This window comes from Tasmannia lanceolata, unplaced genomic scaffold, assembly GCF_043159265.1.
Source record: "Tasmannia lanceolata isolate RefF3 unplaced genomic scaffold, GAP_Taslan_0.1 ptg000018l, whole genome shotgun sequence".
Lineage (NCBI taxonomy): Eukaryota > Viridiplantae > Streptophyta > Magnoliopsida > Canellales > Winteraceae > Tasmannia > Tasmannia lanceolata.
The window spans coordinates 12975166-12997637 of NW_027518695.1; the positions used below are offsets into that span (position 1 = coordinate 12975166).

The 22472-nt window shown below is 38.1% G+C and overlaps 1 protein-coding gene across 1 annotated transcript; it reads left to right on the plus strand.

Annotated features, from left to right (window-relative positions):
* Window positions 1-2767: 2767 nt before the first annotated feature.
* On the plus strand, window positions 2768-21035 carry LOC143851894 (dynamin-2A-like). The gene is made up of 22 exons (XM_077361388.1): window positions 2768-3354; window positions 3788-3838; window positions 3955-4075; window positions 4229-4324; window positions 4602-4663; window positions 4859-4976; window positions 5136-5478; window positions 6806-6953; window positions 8449-8550; window positions 8647-8766; window positions 9381-9464; window positions 9659-9786; window positions 12364-12448; window positions 12646-12784; window positions 13851-13927; window positions 14043-14099; window positions 18276-18420; window positions 18540-18703; window positions 18874-18987; window positions 19081-19148; window positions 19272-19444; window positions 20428-21035. The coding sequence occupies exons 1-22, from the start codon at window positions 3217-3219 to the stop codon at window positions 20676-20678; spliced, it is 2784 nt and encodes a 927-aa protein (XP_077217503.1). The 5' UTR covers window positions 2768-3216; the 3' UTR covers window positions 20679-21035.
* The last annotated feature ends 1437 nt before the right edge of the window (window positions 21036-22472 follow it).

Sequence of the window (22472 nt, forward strand, 5' to 3'; positions counted from 1 at the left end):
AAATCAAAATCTCTCTCATTTTGTCTTCTTGTTTCCTTTGGTAAATTGAGAATGGAAGTGATGTTCCCACCCTCTGATGGGTAAGTTCTAGTGAGGGTAAGTTGGGGGTAAAACATTCTTTTACTCCTGTCCCCAAAATGTTGGTTTTTCTAGTGGGCTATTCCCTCCTACTTTAACTAATATAATATGTTTTCCATTTTTCTATCTGTTTTTAATTTTTTTCAAGTCAAAATGTTCCTCATCTGTTCACCCAAAATAATGATTTTGTGAAAATTTTGCCATTGATTTTTTCACAACAACATATCAAAAATGAAATTCCATTCTCTCATGACCAATCATCAAGCACAACTTTAATAATTATATTTAATTATTGTACATCCATTAAGCAGTTTAAATAAGTCTAAGTTAAATATAATGAAATCTAACAATAGTTGAAAATTCATAGGTAATTCCATCAACTTCAATTAGCACATCATTAGCATCCACCATTCTGTTTCTGTACCGAGAGTGTCGGATCTCTCACATAGAGTTCATTACATCATCTTTTATAAGCTAAAATCCAGATTTTATCTTTTTCAATCCTGGTAAAGTCCAGGATTTTACAGTTTTGGGTTATAAAATCCATGCATGCAAATGCCTCCCTAGTGTCAAAGGGATCTCTTAAGTATAAATAAAGTTGAGGGAATTATATAATAATTTTACAAATTAAACATATTTTAGAGCACCGCTTAAGATGGTTTGGACATATCCTACGTAGGCCTTTGAATGCTCCAGTGAGAAGAGACAACTCGTGCCAAGTTGATGAAGTAAAAAGAGGTAGGGGCAGACCAAAAACAACTTGGGTAAAAACAGTGGGGAAAGACTTGATAGCTAGGAACATAACAGAGAACATAACCTTGGTTATGATAGAATGGAAGAAAATAATCCATATAGAAGAACCCAACTAGAGCCGGGTAGATTACTTTCACCTTCTTCTTGAATTTTTTCTAAATGATTCATTTAGCCGACCCCGACTAGTTTGGGACAAAGGCTTTGTTGAGTTGAGTGATGTCTCTATAAAAAATAAAAATTTCAAGAAATATATTTTTTACAACTTATCCAATGTCCACAAAGGTTAAGATCAAACGATTTGCAGATAAAAGAAGATTGCCAAATTTTAAAATTAACTTTTAAACAATAAAATCAACAATTTTAGTTTTGGGAGATTCGGCCTTTTTACGATTGTAAAGATTTGTCCCGTGATTTTTCAAAAAAAAAAAAAAAAACAATTGTGCGAAAACTCAATCAGACATGATGATTTTGAAATTTTAGTTGTTTGGTTTAGTCCAGCATCAACTCATAACCATTTTTCCCAATTCTGGAAAAGTTTGGAAAGGAAGAATATTTCTTAAAGTTCCTACTATTTTAACACACCAAAAAGGTAACCAGAACCGGTTCTATTTAATTTTTACGAGAACTTCAATTTATGATATTATCTCTATGAATCAACCATAATGATATGATTTCCCTCTAAATTGTGAAAAGGACAAAATTTCCTAATAAAAAAAATTTGTAGGCCCGATGGTTCAACCCTTGCCTATCTACTAATCTTGTTTTGATGATTCCTAGTGAAGAAGACACTTGAGGAACATCGCCACAATGGCCACTTCCCACATTATGTAAGGAAGTATTTCAGTTTTCAAATGCTAGACTTAGTTCTCAAATCATGTAATTTATTTTTAAAATTAGAGAAATTTTCAAATCTCAAATTATACAAATCCAGGGATTCCAGCTAGTTTCTGTACTTTAATTCCTTAGATCTATATATTAGAATTAGAATCCCCCCCCCCCCCCCCCCCTTTTTTTTTTGAATGGCTAGAATTTGAATTGTTTTCTATAATATGCCGTCCCTCTACATATTCGAGGGTCAGGATAATCTGATGGAGATGATTTTCATGGCACAATAAATGAATGGCTTGGATCTTGAAACAAGTTACCCCCACTATATATTTTTTTAAAGGTAAGTGGCATTTCGCGCCGCTTGTTTTACTTGGAACAGCCCACTCTAATATACTTATAACTACTCCTTTACGCTAGAGCTATCTGTCCTGAGTAAAAAGGGGCGAATATATCATTTCCCTTTTTAAATACACTGTGCCATTTGGATTTTCAGATTTTTGAATCTTGGATTTTTTCAAAATCTTGGATGGGAGACGAGAGAAGACGGATACCGTCCGTCCGTTTTCTGGTTTCTCGCCCTTCTTTCAATTGAGCAAGAGAGTAGGAGATCGTCCCACGTTTCCAACTTTTAAAAATTTCAAAATGGTTAAAATCCAGGATTCTAAAGAGAAGTGAGGCTAAGAGTGCAGAGGACTGCCATGGCTTTCAAACTAAAACTTGGATCCAAATAGCCCCTTACATAGTTACATGTGAACGCCATATAAAACTCAAGAAATTACATGATGTGTGCCCAAAAATCATTTCCAAATCATCCTATGGAAATGATTTTTGGGACCCATCAAATGGATGGTTTGGATCATCCTACAGTGTGGGTCCTACCATTGCAATGTTAGTGGGCCCTGGTATTTGCTTTTAGTCTGAGGGCAACACAACTGCGTCTCATATTATGCCATCTGACTGAATAATTTGTGAGGTTGGAGGTGGGGGCCGACAAACAGTTGAAAAATCAAATCAATTGGGAGGGCAAGGACAAATTTTACAACCCCAAAAAACACTACCTCCACACCTCCCCAAATTTTAAAATCCGCAAACATCGCCATTATAGTGGAGAGCGTGCAACGACAGCTTTTCTCTCTCATTCGCCCCCTTCGATCCTCTTTCCCGGACTCTCTCTCAAACGAAAAGTAGACCAGGAAAAAAAGGAAAAATAAAAAGAGATAGATAGAGAGAGAGAGAGAGAGAGAGAGAGAGAGAGGGTTTTTTTTTTCTTTTCTCATCACCACACCCTCACAAAATCTCTATTTTCTTACGTAATTCATCTGCATCTAATCTGAATCTCTTTCGCATCTAGACCTTTTTTTTTTCTCTGTTTCTCCGATCGAAAAATTCTCGAATCTCCGGCGTTATGCCGGAATTTCCGATCCGGATCTCGCCTTCCCGATCTGGTTGTTGGATAAACCCTAGGCTGATTATCTCTCTTACGGCTAGGTTTTGAAAGAATCCGAAGAGAGGGAGCATCGTGTTTGGAATTCTCTAGGGTTTGTTCTATTAGGCACCATGGAGGCGATTGAGGAGCTGATTCAGCTCTCGGATTCGATGGTGCAGGCCTCTGCTCTTCTCGCGGATGAAGATACGGACGAGCCCTCGTCGAGAAGGGCATCCACTTTCCTCAACGTTGTTGCCCTTGGCAATGTGGTAATTCAATTTTTGGATCTAATTTTACCCTAATCCTTTCTAGACTTGTTGTTTTCTTTATCTGAATTGATCATTTTGTCTTTAATACTGACCTCTTTAGGGCAATTAGAATTTCAGCACCTGATCTTGGTGCTGCAAATTTTATTGATTTTCGTTTTGGTCATTGATTGTCTTTTTGGGTCTCTTTGTGAAAATTTTGATTCAATTTCAGATCTGTAGCTTCTGAGTTAAAATTTTTTTTTCTCATTCTTGTATTGTGATAAGAAGATTAATTATGTAATGTGCTCTGTCATTTTTATGGCGTTATCGATGTCCTAGATGGCATTTTTGTTTCTTCTTTTTGGTTTTATGGAATTTTTTTAAAAAAAAAAAACTTTCTGTCTCATATTTTCTAGGCTTTGTTTCTTACTTTGCTAAGTTACTTTGATTGTAGGGTGCTGGAAAATCAGCGGTGTTGAACAGTTTGATTGGTCATCCTGTTTTGGTGAGTTTCATTCACTCAAAATTTGGCATCTGGTTGTGTATTTTGTATTTATATGACGCGATTCCATTTGGGGTTTCATTCTCTCTTCATTTATCATTGTTTTTCTTGTTGCTCAGCCAACGGGAGAAAATGGTGCCACTCGGGCTCCCATCAGTATTGATTTACACAGGGACAGTTCGCTGAGTAGCAGATCAATAGTCTTACAAATAGACAATAAATCTCAGCAGGTTTCTGCAAGTGAGACCTCTTAACATGATGTGAAATGCTCTGACATCTGGGGCTGATTGTTTTGTTTTGCATCAAGTTCTTAATATTTTCCCTTGTTTTCTCATTGGTGAGATGTGATTCTTTGATATTGATGGTACTCACACTGTCTTGGCCATGTGGTAGGTGCCCTTCGGCATTCTCTCCAGGACCGGCTAAGCAAGGGTGGCGGGGGAAGGAGCCGCTCAGATGAGATACCTTTGAAGCTACGTACGAGTACAGGTCAGTCATCAATCTCTTCTGTTATGATCATATCATTTTCAGCTTTCCCAGAAATGGTTACATTTGTCTGTGTAAAGGAAGTTCTTGTTTCATTTTATAATCGAAGTCTTTTGGCTGTTACATGGCGGTTACATGGAACCGCTTGATTTATATTTTACATCTCCCATTTCACATGTATGAGATCATCTTCCTTTGGTTCTGTGTATGCTTTTCATTTTATTAGTTGTTCATCATAATAGTATTTGCTTTTCCAGCTAAACAGTTTTTCTTTTTCCAGCTCCACCATTAAAATTGATTGATTTGCCTGGATTGGACCAGCGGGGTATGGATGATTCAATGGTGAGTAGCTGGTAATACTTTTCTTTGAAGCGTTGGGTAGACTGTATGGGTTATTGTAATTCATTTTTCATATGACGATTGCTACTATTTGTGTTCATTCCTGAACGATTCTTCTGCTCATATTTTGTTTTATGCAAACTAACTAAATTCCCGCACTGACAATACTGCTGTTTTTGTAAATGATTGTTGTTCCAGATCAGTGACTATGTCGAGCACAATGATGCAATTTTGCTGGTCATAGTTCCTGCTGCCCAAGCACCGGAAATTTCTTCATCTCGAGCCCTTAAACTGGCAAAGGAATTCGATGCTGATGGTGTTTACTTTTAACCTTGTAACCTGATGTGTACTTTGTTAGAATATTGATTCATTGAACTATTTTATTTGGGATGCACACTTTGGTCAGAAGGTTTCCTTCTTTGATTTTTTTTTTTGCCTTAAATCAGCAATTTACTCTCTATTTTGTCAATTGTAGGTACCAGAACCATTGGTGTTATTAGTAAAATAGATCAAGCATCGGCAGATCAGAAAACCCTTGCTGCCGTTCAGGCACTTCTCTTAAATCAGGGACCCCGGAACACATCTGACATTCCATGGGTTGCTTTAATTGGTCAATCTGTCTCTCTTGCTTCAGCACAATCTGGATCTGTTGGGTCCGAAAGCTCATTAGAAACTGCTTGGCGAGCCGAGAGTGAAAGTTTAAAATCTATACTGACTGGAGCACCTCAGAGCAAGCTTGGCAGATTAGCTCTGGTGGAGACCCTTGCTTCCCAGATTCGTAAACGGATGAAAGTCAGGCTTCCAAACGTCCTTTCAGGGTAAATTGTTTTCAAATAATTTCCTAACCTTTTTATGCTTGCATTTTAATCGGATGTAAATTCAAAGCACCCTGAGATGTCATTTTCATCTACTCTGAATGTTTAATATAAGTGTGTGCGCGCGCACACACACATACATATATAGACACACACATATGGAGTTTATATGTACTGCATGTAGGTGCCCTTATTTTGGCCCAGATTGCTTGGGTGAGGTGTCGCAAGTGTTAAGGAGATAATTGGCTGGAGCAGGGCAAACCGGGTTGGAACCTGGTCTGGTGATCGGCCCACTGCACTCCCTAAACAGTGAATGAATCCCTCAAACAGTCAGTGCTGAACAGAAGAAGATTGATTCTCCATCTTCTTTCAAAAAGCCTTCTCCTCTTTCTTCGACATTTCATGTCTATCTGTCTTTCAAAAAACATAGTGGGCCTCACCATGTTAGAAGATCCATACCATTTATTTGTTCAGCCCCAATGTAAATAGGATGTGCCCTGAATATCATCTCCTTAGGATGATCCTAACCAAAAGCCTTCTCCTCTTTCTAGGACATTTTATGTCTATCTGCTTTTCAAAAAACATAGTGGGCCTCACCATGTTAGAATATCCATACCATTTATTTGTTTGGCCCCAATGTAAATAGGATATGTCCTGAATATCATCAACTTAGGATGAGCCTAACCCACAGATCTATAGAACTTTCTATATTGTGCTGTCCCTCAGACTCCCTATACAGATCGGAGGGTTAGGATCATACTATGAGGATAATATTCGGTGGCAGCTTATTTCCGTTGGGGCCCAACAAATGAATGGTTTGGATCTTAGAACAAGGTGTGCCCCATGGTAATTTTTTTTTTTTTTTGAAAAATGTGTGCACCTACGTGTGGGTCCAATTATCAAAACATGGCACTTGCCCAACAAATGAATGGTTTGGATCTTAGAACAAGGTGTGCCCGACGATAATTTTTTTTTTAAAAAATGCGTGCATCTGCGTGTGGGCCCAATTATCGAAACGGGTAGTGCCAATATCAGTAGCCACATACATATACACACACATATAGAGTGATCCACTTGATCTTTCTTTAAATATGCTACGTGTTTTGTTTTGCTAAACAGATCACTTACCTATTTGGAACGGATATAATATGTTGCTCTTCATAAACATAATAATGCATACATTATAGTTATGAAATTGTATTGACCTTTGTTAATTTTCCTGGTATTCACGGAATATTTGTTGACACATACAAACAGTCCCTGTTGTTATGCATGATATTTATTCTGTTGATTTGTATTTCATATCCCTTGTTCCTTTAAAATGTTGCAGTCTGCAGGGGAAGTCTCAAGTGGTTGAGGATGAGCTAGTAAGGCTTGGTGAACAAATGGTCAGTAGTGTAGAAGGAACTAGGGCTATTGCTTTGGAGCTTTGTCGTGAATTTGAGGATAAATTTCTCCAGCATATCGCCACCGGCGAGGCAAGTAACTGCTTCTAGTACGTGTAATTCCATTTAGGCATATTTATTAGATGTCTGCCTATTTTTTTTATTTTTTTTATCATAGTTACAAATATCTCGGATATTTTAAAAAATATCTCAATATTTTTTTTTTACTTTTTTAAAAACCGATACCATCTTTTTTTTATATATATATTTTTAATATGAAAAATATCACGGAAATATTGTGATAAATTCATGATATTATTTGTTCTGATTTTGTTTTTAAATTTATATTCTTATATATGTTTAAAAAAAATTCCAGTTTTTTCCTGATATAAACCTGAAATAACAAAAAAATAAAACCCCCAAGATACACCTTTTCCGAGAAATTCTTGAGGCAATTGCGACTATTTCTTTAGTTACCCCCACTTCTGTTCTCCGTTGAAGGTGAAACTTCTGCCCTCCCTAATCTGCGGGCAGGAGTTCTTCCTCCCTCAGAGGAAAGATCTTTCCCCCTTGTCACTGTTTTTTGACAATTTACTGAATCGATTCTTCTGGGATTGGATTTTAAAACTGGTCAAAAAATTGTTTCGTTTTACCAGCAGATTTGTTGCAACTTGTAACTCCTTTCTATTCTGAAACATCATTATTTTAATTCATGGCTAAGGGGCTTCTAGGCTATGCACTGGTAGCTTGAAAAGTTATGTTCCAGTAAGTTTTTATTTCCAGTTTTATGAAACTGGAAATAATACATATTCTTTTAGTCTGGTAGGTGATCATACTAGTTTTGACTCTTGACTTATGGTAGCAAGTTGATGAGAGGCACTTACTACCACTCCTTTCCCATTATGTTTTTACTTTTTCAAGAATCAGCTGTCAGATGTTTGCACTTTGCTATAGCTTTTTTGTCTTCATTTATCAAGCAGTATTTGGCTTGCAAACTTATGCGTATGAGGCTGTGATACCAATAATGCTTTACCAGATGTTTTTAAATCTGCCTGATGCACTAGGCTGGCATCATTCTTCACCCTGAACAAAAGCCTGGAGCTGTTAAGCTGTGAGTTGAGGGAGACTCCCTCAACACGATTAATTGGCATAGGAAGGAGAGCTCCTCTCCTTGGAAATTTAGAGCTCTGTTCAGAGAGATGTTTGACTTATTGAGGTGTACAGAGTGCTCCTAAAGAAGGAAACTTGGCCTCTGACTGCTTAGCAAACTATGGTGTTTCATGAGATGCCTAGCTTGTGGCTTTTTAATTTTTCTTTCTTTTTTCTCTTTTTCCTGTTTCCTTTGTATATTGCTGCATTTTGGCTTCCTTTTATATATAGCTTCATTTGCTCCCAAAAAAAAAAAAAACCTACCTGTATTTTTGTTTGGTGTTGATTTTGCCTCTCTCTGTTCTGAAACTCAGTGAGGACCCTGTTGTTAAGCATTTAGCAGTGCTTGGAGTTCTGATGAATGATTATATTCATTTTTCTATAGTTCTAGATGGGTTGTTCTTCTAGGGGTTTAATATTTTAATGGCTATTGTTTCAGGGTGGTGGCTGGAAAGTCGTTGCCAGCTTTGAGGGGAATTTTCCCAACAGGATCAAGCAGCTTCCTTTAGACAGACATTTTGATATCAACAATGTCAAAAGGGTATTTGGTCTTTCCTCTTTCTTTCTCTTTGTTGCTGCCATGCCTTTATTATTTCCAGTTTCTTATTGTTGTCTGTGGCCATATATTTTATGCTAGATTGTGCTGGAAGCTGATGGTTATCAACCTTATCTTATATCTCCTGAGAAAGGTCTGAGATCTCTAATAAAAGGAGTGCTGGACTTGGCAAAAGAACCGTCACGCATGTGTGTTGATGAGGTAATTCTACATGAGGTTGTTTGCACGTATTTCTTCTTTATTTATATGGGTGTCAGTCTATATTACCATGTGGAGCTTTACCAACACTACAAATATACAGTAGTAAGTTGCGTTTATTACGTGAAGAAACGCTGTATTATGTAAATAGAAAAGCAAATGTGCACACTTTTGCTTTCCCCCTTTCTGGTTGTTGAGAGCCAGCTATACAACTTGACAACTATAGCATCACTTTCTTTTTATTTTATTTCTTTTCACATCAAACGACCGAAAACCGTCCTGTTTTCTTATTGATTAACTCCATAAATTCTTCTCATCTTTCTAGAAAAAAAAAGGAAGTACAAAAACACATCATTCTCTAATTGATATCTGAATGGGCTTTCAGTCTCCTTAAAAAACCATCCTTCCTAAAATATAAAATGCGAAGTCCAAAACTCTTTCCAGGGTCATATAACCCTCCAATAGATGCACATGATACATGCTTTTCATACTCGTACATAAGTTCTTGATGTAAATGTGACACGCTTTTAGGAAGTTTTAAAAAGCGTCACATTTATTCCGCTTTTGATTGTTTCTCGGTTTCTCATTTATTTATTTATTTTGGAGTGGCTAAACAGGTACACCGTGTATTGATAGATATAGTTTCTGCTTCTGCAAATGCTACGCCAGGTCTTGGAAGATACCCTCCTTTTAAGCGAGAGGTAATTATATTATATTTGCTTCACTCCATAAGCATCCTGGAGCAGATGCTTCCTATTAATCTGCAAGGCCTGATACTTACGTGTTTAAAAAATATGATTGCTTTATTCTAAGGTTCTTAAATGATTACCATTAAAAAAAAAAGGTTCCTTCATTGATTTGTCAATATCTAATACTTATTTTTTTTGTTTCCAAGGTCGTTGCAATTGCAACTACTGCTTTGGATGGGTTTAGGAATGAGGCCAAGAAGATGGTTGTTGCATTAGTTGACATGGAACGTGCTTTTGTTCCTCCTCAACACTTCATCCGTTTGGTGCAGAGGAGGTATCCTTTGTTTTGGTCTTATGCTCATACAATTATTGATATTTGGATGTAAACTGCTTAATTAGATTTATTGATTGGTAGTGAGCTCATAAAAACTACTGTCAATATTATCATTTGCTGCTATTTAACATTTCTGTTTGATGTATGTTTTGCTTTTTGTACTCATCGCATCGGTTTTTTACTATGTGGTGTAAATTTACCAATCCACCTCTTCAAATCTCAAACAATTTCTTAAACCCAGGGACTTTGAGCCACATGTTCCCAAATTTGGATGGTCAAGAATTACTACTGATAAAGGATAGAAGCATGGCGATCTAGGAAGCGCTGATTGTCAGAACCCCCCAAAAATCCTCTACCACTCTTGAAATAAATCATCTCGGAGTTACGCCCCCCCCCCCCCCCCCCCCCCCAAATCCCAGAAGGACTGGGATTACCAGGACTAGAACCATCAAAGTTAAGCAACTTGATTCTCTGCCTCTCTGATGAATGGCTCGAACTTCCGCTTCATTTGCATCTGCTACACCAATCGGACCCGAGAATGCCCATTCTCTCTCTTATGTCTTTTTTTCTTCATTCTCATCTTTCCTCAGCAGTCTTCTTCCTCTTTGTCAAAACCTTAGTGCCGTTTTCATTAGTCATGGGACATGGATGACATGTAACTACGAGGCAGAGAGATGTGCACTGGACGAATGACATAGTGCATCTTGATTCTTGAGTCGGAGTATTGGTCAGCAGCAATAAGCCTGGTGGCGGAGACGCTGAGGTGGCTGACGTGCAGATCCAGACTAGTCTGAGCTCAGGCTCAGGTGATGGTTGGCAACAGTTTTGGGGTGATGGCTCGGTCGTTTGGTGTGGTGGGCCAGATGCTTGTAAAAAACTGTTTTGTGAGCTATTATAGATAATTTTTTATCCATTTTTTAATTGATTTATAGGCATTATACATGACAAACGTGGAAAGGCGGAACAACAACACAAAGGTTACTTCCTCAGTGAAGGGTGGGAGACGGTCAAGTTCTGCCACCAACGGCAACCAGGATGTTCTGTTTCATACGTCGAAGAGGAAAAAGTTGCACTATGGCAGTCTTTCATAGAGCTCACTGCTCTTTAATCGTGTTAAGAGATTCAAGCCAACAATGGATCCATTTGGAGCATGATGTTCGGCTTGGATGGTTGGCATCTTGCGACCACAGGGGAGAACCGTGCAATTCACATTTGGGGCAGGTCTTGGAATCTGTGGGGAACAGGAACTTGCTGACAAAGAAAAAGATGGAAACTAGAACTCTTTCTTTTCGGTCAATGGGTCACCAGAAGTAACATTTCTGTCATCAAACATGGACAATTATGTGGACTGAGAAAAGAGGGAAATCCTCTTTTAATAGGAAAATTATGAACTCGGACCATTTTGTGATACCGAAGTATGTTTACACTTATAGAGAAGCCCACTTGCTCTTTCCAAGGGAACCTGGCCGATGTGCTTGACCTCTCATAGTGCTGATCTCAGTATTTCATGTCATCTTCATTGGACAAAACAGCTAGGTTATTGCACATGTCTAGCAATTCATCCAATATTTTTGTTACATCTGCAGATTCACGAATATGTGTCGTTGATGGTGTTGATCTGGTTCACAAATTGAAAGGGTTTCTCGACACAAACAGCCAGATTTCTGCTCCATTCACTACGAATGGGACATATGTGGTCTGCGTTAGCGAATAGCGAGGACTCGTACTTATGGAGATATGATGGTGATTCCTGACCGAGAGCGACATTTAGGCTGAGGCTTGCAACTGCATAATCTTTATTTTTCTAGGTTAAGAAACAAGGATTCATGCAATAGATAGGGGTGTTCGGATTCTCATTTTTTTTTGTCCGGATTCTTATTAGAGTCCAGTCAAGCTGTGGTAGTTGGAAGCAAGGGTTGAGGTTTGGAACAATGGAGAGTTTTGCTCGACATTCAATAAAAAACAATGGAGAGTTTTGGATGACAAGTTTTGTGTGTCCGAGTTGGGTGCTGATGGGTTGGGATGGCTTCATTCTAGTGGGGGGTCTAGAATGGTGGTGGGTGTAAAAGGAGGGAAGCATGGGAAGAGGGGAAAAAGAAGAGAGAGAAGTAGGGGTGGTAATATACACTACACTGGCGGTGATATGCACAAAATGAGAAGCTTTTTTGGAAATGAGGAAAAAGGGGTTGGAATGGAGAAAAATGGTGGTGGAAATATCATTTATCTTATCTATGTTTATAATGCAACACGTCAATTAAACTGTTAATGTTTTGTTTCTTCTGTAATCTCGTGTTCCTTGAAAGAATTTAAAGATCTATTTTGATCATCTTCAAGCTTCGATTTCCCTCTGTAGTTCTACAGAGCAAATTTGTATGGTGATGTGCTTGTATTTTTAATCAGTTCTCGTACAATTTCTGAACGTCTTGTTGGTGGATTCCTTCTAGCAGTTTGAAATTGCCTGCAAGTTAGTTCTTTTGGTGGCTTTGTAGATTTATACCACCCTCCAATTGTCATCTTTACCATTTCCCACTTTGAAATATTCTATTATTATTTATCTCATTTACTTATTTTTCCCAGGATGGATAGACAACGTCGGGAGGAAGAGCTGAAGAACAGATCCTCAAAGAAAGGGCATGAGGCAGAGCAAACCATACTAAACAGAGTGAGGGTTTTTTCTCTGTATTCGAGATAAATGCTGCTGCAAAATTTTGAAATTAATTCAAATGCAATGTTTTAGAGAGTTTGTAACTCGTGTTTCCGACATGCCATCCACTTTTTTTTTTTTTTTTGAACAATGTGTTGCCCTCCATGGTTATTCTCTTTTTTGTGTTATCTCTCTGGTATTTTTTTCTCTTTTAGGCAACAAGCCCCCAAACTGGAGCCCAGCAAACTGGTGGAAGCTTGAAATCTATGAAAGAGAAATCCAGTCAACCCGAAAAGGATTCAAAAGAGGGATCAGCATTGCAAACTGCTGGGACCGAGGGAGAGATAACAGCAGGTTTGTCAGCTAACCTTTTAAATGTTGTTTTCATGTATTGTTAGTCACATTCATTAATCTTAGAGTGTATATCATGTTAAACATAGGTTGGCATTGGTTTTATGTCATGTTAATTTTGGATATTAGGCAACATATAGGCAACGGCCAAACCACTTAAGAATATTATTTTGTTCACTTCAAACTTTCCAAAAAATATTGTAGCTTTGGGAATCAACAACAATTTTTTTGCTTTACTTCCGATAATTTTTGGAACTTCTCTATAGCTTGACTGGTTCTGGCTTCTGACCTTTAAATTCATTTTAGTTGCTATTAGTTACCGAGTGTTTATATGTTGAACTTGCAGACATGCAAGTTGTGGCAAAAAGGATACATCAGAGCCCACATATTTGGGCGATCTGAACCATTCATTTGTTGGGCCCAGCATAGATAGGCCATACCCCACAAATCTTCTCTGTAAGATGATCCTAGCCTTCCAGTTTGAGGAGGTTTGAAATGGAAGGCATATATAGAAACCTTCACATATCGGAGGCGTAGTACCACCTTATGGAAATATTTTCAGGGCACAATCTTCTCCATAAGATGATCCTATGCCTCCAATATGTGGAGGTTTGAAATGGAAGGCACAGTATAGAAACCTTCACACATCGGCGGTTTGGGATCATCTTATGGAAAATATTTCCAGGGCACAGGGGCCCAACAAATGAATGCTTTAGATCACCCAAATATGTGGTCCCCACCCCTTTTATTTGCTGTTACATGCCATTTGTGTGTACTTGTGTTGCATTTTTTATTGAATAGTTGGGTTCTTTGTTTGAATTTTTTGGCATAAATGTGGAGCAGTTGGACATCTTCTCATGTGTGTCGCTGTCGACTCTTGGCACTTGAATTCCTGCCAACAGATCATAACTTTATGATACTATCACATGGAAAATTGATTATGGATACTTTCAGTTAGAATAAATCTGGGGCAGTTAGACATCTTCCCAAGTTCTACAATGAGCTTTAAGCCACATTGATGTATTTACTTGTAAGTTGTAATTGATTTTTAAGTCCCTTCTCCTTTCAGGATTTATACTGAAAAAAAGTGCAAAAACTAATGGATGGAGCAGACGATGGTTTGTTTTAAATGCGAAAACTGGGAAGGTCAGTAATATAATGTTGCGACCTATTTCACCAAACATTTACATCTTAGTATGCTACTGCTATTATTATGTTGACCTAAATGAAATCTACTTTCATTTTCACCTTTTTTTTCCAGCTTGGATACACAAAAAAGCAGGAGGAAAGACATTTTCGCGGTGTTGTCACTTTGGAGGTTTGATGCTGCTATCGATTTTTGTGATTTTGTCTTGCGTATTCTATTGCTTATCTTTTTGTAGTAACATTCGTTGTATAATTTTCCATACAAAGCTTGAAACCTCTGCATTTCTACTGAGAGTCCTTAGTGCCAGCATGTCAATCACCAAGGGACCCATGCTTGTTTATCTTTTCACTGTACTCGTTTTTTAAACATTTACTGGAAATATGTTCACTTACCCTTTGAAATGCTAGATTTCAAGTTTAATAAAACTTATTTACTTCACGTAAATATGATTGCTAGCGGTAGCAGCACATCTTTTATTAATTTCTGGTTCGTGCCATCCTTTCAAATTTTGTATGTCAAAGTACTCTACATTGCATCATTGTTTCTATCATGTCGTTGATGGTCTTCAAATCTATTGCCAACCTGTGTCAGTGTAGTGATTCTAGTGAAATTATTATCACGAGAGTGCAATTAGATTGTGTGTAATCCATTGTATACTGTCTACTATGTAGTCACTAACGTAAATTAATGGAAGAAAAAGAGAGAAAATTGATGCCCTCTGAAAGGAAATCTGCACAGAATGTTTACTGGTTATCATGTTGGAAGAGATGAGGAGGCATATCCAGTCATTTATAGAATCAACTGCAAATGGCCTCTGTGCAAATCCACTTAGGCCTACTAAGGATGTTTAGTTACCATTTAAGTATAAGGAAAAGTTATGCAACCTTTGTCAGAGGAATAATGATGGAGGGCCAAAAGGGATGAAACTAGAAAGAGAGTTCTTGAATCTTCTTATTGCTAAGGTTTGAGATAAAATTGATGGGTGCAATAGAATATGTAGGAACAGGGTTCATAATAACAGATCTAAATATAGGGTTACATATGTGGTTCAAATGCAATTAAAACAAGTGAATGGTTCAGCCCTAATCTAATCATGCCATCATGGGGTTGGAGATAGCTAAAATCCTAAACAAATCGATGTTAGAATTTTGGAAAGAGAATAGCTAGAACACTGATAGTAGAACTATCAAGAACCAAGTAGAAGAACAAGGAGAGAAAGAAATTGACTGGTGAGTAGAAAAACACAAAATTAAAGATCTGAAAGGTAGAAATATGAAGTGGAAGAACTTGACGATTGATAACAAGGACAAAAAAAACTAATTGGAAAAAGTAGATCTAAGCATGGTTTTAAATTTCGGTCTTGAAATCGAAATCGGTAATACCCAAAACCTTACATTATTTCGACCGAAATTTCGGTTGAAAATTCGTTTTCCCAAAATTTCGGTCCAAAATTTAAGGAATTTCACTAAAAAAATCTGGCTTTTATTCATTATTCAATATTTAAATTTCCGAATTTCAGTAATTTCGGCCAAAATTTTGTACGAGATAAAATATTAGTTTTTTTATTCCTTTGGATTTCGGCCCAAATTTCGAAATTTCGGTTTCGGTGAGGACCGAAACCGAAATTTGAACCATGGATCTAAGTACTCGTGAAAAGATAGATGAATAGGGATAGATTTGTTAGCACCACACCAGCGAGACCCAAGGCATCACTTCAAAGGATATCAAGGCATCACACTTGAACTTGTAGATATCACACCCACAAATTGCATATAGTTGCAAAAACTATATTTTTATTTTCCATATCATCATCAAGCCGATTGCCCTATATATCTTGTAATATGTGTGCCTTATGTGACTTGAAACAAATAAAAACCCAAATTTCTATTAGCAAAACTCACAAAAATAAACTAGTTACTTAATGGTCAACGAAAATAAAAACTAGCCACAAAAGCTGATATAGGCTAGGAAGAGAAGAAGTAGAAGAATACAAGAAAATGAGAGCGGAAGGAGAACTCAAAGGTTGTGCTCATAATTAATCAATTAATCATAAAAAAACTAATCAAGAAGTCATACATATAGGCAACTGACAATCATAAAAGACTAAAACTCCCTTAAAATCCCCAAAAGACCAAAATAACCCTAAGAATCCCAATTAAATCCCCATAATATCCCTACAAACAATAAAATACTAAAAAATATCCCTATGGCGGGCCCCTGAGTGTGGCCCCACGTAGAATAAGTCCACAACGGATGTCTATGATCCCCATCAACTCCCCCTGCTGAAAAGAACTCTCCTCCGAGGAGTGAAGAGTGTGATACTACTCCAAGATATCAGGGTCCAAACAACAAAGCTCCTTCTCTGCAAGACAAGTGGCGTCTGAATCTGGTTGATGACACCACTTGACAAGATAGCGCCGAAATCCACCTGGAGTGACGTAACGATGTCATCAACAAGTATAGCATTGAGTATGGCATTGATCTGCGTTAGAACTGGCAGAACCAGAGACACTAGGTCTAAAACAAGAGAACTGGCGGACTGTAGAAGCATCTGTCGGCATAATAGGTGGCTTGAAGGTTACCTCGATGTGGAATAAGATCTTCCACATTTAAGACGGGACTTATATGCATATCAGTAGGTAAGTCAATTAAATAAGTATTAGAGCCATACTTACAAATGAAACAGAAAGATCCAATGGCTCGGGCGTGCAACTTTTTAAAGAAATGATGGGGGTAAGGCTCAGTTGCACACGAACCATAACCTAGTTCCCTTCATTAAATTCAAGGTTTCTACGATGTACATTAGCGGCCAATTTATAGTCTATATTACTCGTGGTAATTTTACAACGTATATCAGCATGTAGGTCACGAATGTGCTGGGCGAAATTATCAGTAGACTTAGATGGACGAGCATTAGGTGGTAGTGGTATGAGGTCAATGGGCTGGCGAGGGATGACTCCATGAACACTTTCAAAGGGACTCTTACTAGTAGTCTTATTAACTGAACTATTGTAAGCAAACTCTGCATTGGGTGATAAGATATCCCATGTACCTTGACGTTCACCTACTAGACATCGCAACAAGGCACTTAGACTACTGTTAACGACCTCAGTCAAACCATCGGTCCGTGGATGAATGTTGAGGAAAACTTCAATTGGGTGCCAAGGAGTTTCCACAGTATCCAAAAATAACTGACAAATTTGACATATCCATCAGACATAATGGAAGTGGGTAACCCATGAAGTCTAACTACCTCCTTAAATAATAATTTAGCCACCTGTGAGGGGTCGGCTGTTTTAATGCAAGGAATGAAGTGAGCCATTGTGAGAATCTTTCTTTCTTTTTTTGAATGGTACCATGCGTGAGAATTTATCGACAACAACTAACTGGAAAAAAATATAACCTAACTAAACATTGATATTGAGATTGGATATTACGCTACCACTAGTTCTTATTGTTCTACTGTACTCGAGAAGAAGGTGTACATATCCGACAGCTACAAGCACTTTTACCAGGTTGCACATGGAACTGCATATAACTTTTTATGTATAATATGGGATTTGATAGCGTCCATCGCAGAAGGCATTTCGCATATGGCCTGTTGCATCTGACTGCAGCCACATCACAAATGAAGACAAAATCTGCTGAAAAGTGAGCTGGTGTGGCTGCGGTCAGATGCAACAGGCCATCTACGAAATGCCTTCTGCGATGGATGCTAGCAATTCCCGTATAATATTTATTGGGTATTGATATTGACACTACCATGTTTTAATAATGGCACAAACAGATTGTCTTTTCTTTTTTAAATGACTTCTGAGCATGGTTTTAAATTTCGACCGAAACCAAAATTTCCCGAAATCCCATTTTTCACCAAATACCAATCGGAAATTTCAGTTCGAAATTTCGTTTTTGGGACATTTAAAAAAAAAGAAAAATTTGTTACAAAATTTCGGTCCGAAATTTCGAAATTAATTAAATACTCTTTTTAATTTCTTACCAAATTTCAACCAAAATTTCAGTTTTCCCAGGGACCAAAACCTGTATTTTAAACCATGCTTCTGAGAGCTTTTTGGGAATTGTATTAACCTTTGACGGCTGTTTTAATAATAAAAAACAATATGGGTTAATACAATTATGACAACAGGTAGTGCCAATATCAGTAGCCTATTTATTTTATACCATTTTTGTGTAATATTTACTTCTGGCACTCATGGATTAGACTAGACACTGAACTCATGCATATCTGAGTGAAAAACTTGTGTAGTTATTGGTTTGGAGTATGGTTTCCTTTTCCATGTTCAAAAGGCAAAATGTTAGTTCCCCCCATTTAATATAGGAGGTGTGCAGGAATGTAACATAGAAGAGGTCTCTGATGAAGATGATCCTCCAGCAAAAAGTTCCAAGGATTCCAAAAAGGCAAATGGACCAGAGAAAGCTCCCAGTCTTGTGTTCAAGATAACTAGCAAAGTTCCATATAAAACTGTTTTGAAAGGTGAGTTCCTCACTTGTACTTTAATTTAGTATTTATTGTGTTTCTTTTTCTTTTTAATCTTATGAGCATCAATATTATCTGCACAATGGGGTAGTTGAACTTTTCTGTTGACCTTGCAGCCCACAGCGCTCTTGTTTTGAAGGCTGAGAATATGGCAGACAAGGTTGAGTGGGTGAACAAGATTAGAAATGTTATCCAACCTACTAAGGGAGCTTCTTCCAAGGGGGCGTCTACTTCTGAATCTGGTCTGCCCATTCGACAAAGCCTTTCAGATGGTTCTCTGGTAAGTTCAAAACCGATGTGTGTGTATGTGTGTAGGGTATATATATGTATGTGTGTGTGTGTGTGTGTGTGTGTGTGTGTGTGTGTATATATATGCATGTTACGCAGGGCATGCACCTGTTTGTGCTCTCATGTGCGTATGACTGTTACTAATCTGCATTTTCTTTTCAGGATACGATGGCTAGAAGACCCGCAGATCCTGAAGAAGAGCTCAGGTGGATGTCTCAAGAAGTACGCGGTTATGTAGAGGCGGTTTTGAACAGTCTCGCGGCTAATGTTCCCAAAGTAAGCGTCGAATTTCTAATTTTCATGCATTTTCATTCTTTATCTACTTTATAAGATCTCTATATCCTTTATGGCTGTGTTCTGGTTGAGCAGGCTGTCGTGCTCTGCCAAGTCGAGAAAGCAAAGGAGGACATGCTTAATCAGCTCTACAGCTCTGTCAGGTTAATACTGTGTGATATTGTTGTATGAATTATGATATAGTATAATCACTCATCATGCTTTTCAACAGTTTCACCAATTAAACAAAATTAGTAAGATTTTTTTTTCTGTTTGCCCATGGCTAGTGCCCAAAACAATGCAAGAATTGAGGAACTGCTCCAAGAAGACCAGAATGTCAAGCGGAGGCGAGAGCGTTTCCAGAAACAGTCATCTCTTCTCTCAAAGCTTACACGCCAACTAAGCATCCACGACAACCGAGCAGCTGCTGCCAGCTGGGCTAATGGTAGCAGTGGAGCTGGTATGTCCACTGCAAAGTACTAGTAGCCACACATTGTTAAAGACTAATAATATAAACGTTCCTTTTCAGCACTTGCTAATGCGTCTGTGCCCTTTGAAATGCTTATACTGTCCGTAAATTAAGCTTTTTTTTTTTAGAAGGGGCATATTATCATTCAACGATTTCTCATTCAGCTTTCAGGGGATCAGCCTCATCTAAAGGTGTCTTGAAAGGCTAGAAAATAGCAACATAATCTCATCTTCAACTTACAGAAAAATTAACTTCAGGGGGATCAGCCTCATTTTTACACTAAATTTTCAAGTTCCCAGATACCAGCTAGAGCCAACCATTTTACTAAAATATTGTTTAGTTTTCCGTTTTGTTTCTTAAATGGTTAAAATTCCCTTTGACACCTGACTATGACCTCACTATTGGATCATGCACACGCATTGCATCTTCTGCTCTGGAGTGCAATTTGAACATATGATTTATGTTTCAGGATTTGAAATATGCTCAAACTTTTACTGGTCCATTGCAGTATAATCTCTTTTTAGATTTTCTATGCTGGAAATGTGCAAGAATTGCCAATGATAAGCTTTTGCAATAAGGCTTTTCCATCTGTGCTGAGAAATTTGACTTGGATGTGTGAGTTCTATGCAAGGTTGCTGAGCTGCTGTCCTAGCCAGGGTCAAACTAAACCTAAAACTAAGGTCACTTAGAGTGTCCTCTTGCCGAAAGGGGCTCATCCACAATTTTACATTGAAAACACCAGGGGAAGAAGAGGAGGTGGAACCTCTGAATTCTTTCTTTGGTCTTTTCTGAGTCCATTTGCACTTATGATCCTTGTATTTCCATTCTGTCATTTGCATTAAAACTTTACATTCAATTCCAGAGTAGCTATGTTATTTCTAAATGCAGGTACATTTTTTATTGAATTCCTTTTTCCAGTAATAAATTCTCAAACTTAAGCTAACCTTAAAATTGAAATGTTGGGTGTTTTTCAGAGAGCAGTCCTAGAACCAGTGCACCGCCCGGCGATGATTGGAGATCTGCCTTTGATGCTGCGGCTAATGGACCAGTGGACCACTCCAACTCCTTTGGTGAGTCATCAAGGTACGGCTCGAATGGTCATAGCCGACGATACAGTGACCCCGCACAGAATGGCGATGCAGGCTCAGGTTCCAACTCTGGCAGCCGCCGCACCCCAAACCGTTTGCCACCTGCACCCCCCGGTTCGTCAGTATATAAATACTAGACTGCTAACTCTTTCAATTGGCAGTTGATCTTTCTTATATTCTTGTGGGGCGCTCATCCCCTTTGTGCTTGAGCATTTTGATGAGCAGATTCTGGTATGATATGGAAGCTGTAGAAGAAAGGGTAGTAGGGCCTGTATCTGTCTTTTTTCCCACTTTTTTCCCTTTTTTGTTCAAGGTGTACTTGAAACTGTGATAAGGGAGTTGTCAAGCCCTGGTTAGTATATTCCATGTTTTTCCTTTTCCTCTATATCTATCCCTTTTCGGGAGTCTTTCTCAGTATTCTTTTTTCCTTTGCTACAGATAACATTTGTTTGTATTTGAAATTTATTATTGGGAGTAGATTTTGTTGTTCCGGATTTTGGTTGCTTTGTAGTATCATCCTCGGAGCTGATATTCACTGTGGTTTCGAATAATACGTGCACTCGTTTATTGTTCGTTAGCTGTTGAACAGCTAGTTTGGAATTTGTATAGCCAACGAGAGTTTAAATATACAAGAGTAGGGTTATATCTCTCAAAACAATTGGGAGTGAATTTCAACTTCTTTTTTCTATTTTTATCTGGTCATTCTGAATATCATCTAATCTTCTTCAACTATCTAACCATTGGAGTGAGTATCATTTCCCTAGTAGAGTAATGGTGAATTTGTTGCATGTAGTTGCTTTGTAGAGTAGTGGTGAATTAGAACTGTAGTTAACAGGCGTAATAGCCATGTAGTAGTCTCCTCATAGAGTAGTGGTAAGTAGTTTTTGGTTGTCAACTGAAGTATTTCTTGGTGCGTGGTGTCATTAACAAAAGAAGGGATAGTAGGGGTGTCATTACCAATACAAAGAGTGCATGTCCTAAAGTCCAAGACTTTGCTAGCAAAAAAACGGCAAGTAGTCTCCTAGTATGAATCACAACATGCAACCAAACCCAACTATTAGAAGAAGTGGCACCCCAAAACGGTCAGAACACCTATTAAACCTCAGAAATTGTGCTGCCAAACAGACCAATATTAAGTGTCCTAGTTTGGTCAGTCAGACTCAGACCCTTGTGTGTGACCTAGCATGTGGTGCACAGGGAGTGGGGGTCTCGTCCAGGGTCCTGTGCTCTCCATGTACATCCTTTTATTAATGGCCTCCCCAGAGAAGTCTTCTTATTTATTTGTTTTGAATCTTATATTTTGGAAAGAATTTTTCTCCGTCTGCTTGTTTCTAGAGTTGCTTCTGTTGCTAGCGATATTCCACACTTTGGCATTGTTTCTTTCTTTCTCCGTAAAATGAGTGTAAAACAAAATTTATGCCCAGTTTTCAGTGGAAAAATGGGTGTAAATTTTACGTCACTCATTTTCCCTGGCCCTTTTTTTCTGGATGTCCGAGAAATTATATGATGAAGGGACACGTATAAACACGTACCCGTCATCCCATCTTGATAACTTGGTTTATGCATTTCGGTCGTTACGGTTTTAAGTTTGGGGTGGAAAGGGAAATATTTCAGCCATTTAGTGTTGGTTTCAATGGAAATTTAAAACCACGGTTAGAGTCATAATTCTCATAAAGTGCAAGATACGGCCGAATCTCTTGCCCGATTAGTGCATCCAATAAGTTCGTGATTAAATTCTAATGCTCTCCACTTAAACTATCATTTAGCTCCTCCTGATTTTTGTGGTCATGTAGCCTGCATGCATACTATCACTTACATCCCTACCATAAGTGATCACACAATCAACCTCTTCACTACGCACAAACACATGTGGACCCACTTAAAGAACATTCTCCATGGAAGAAGACACTAAGGCATGTCCAGCAAGTATA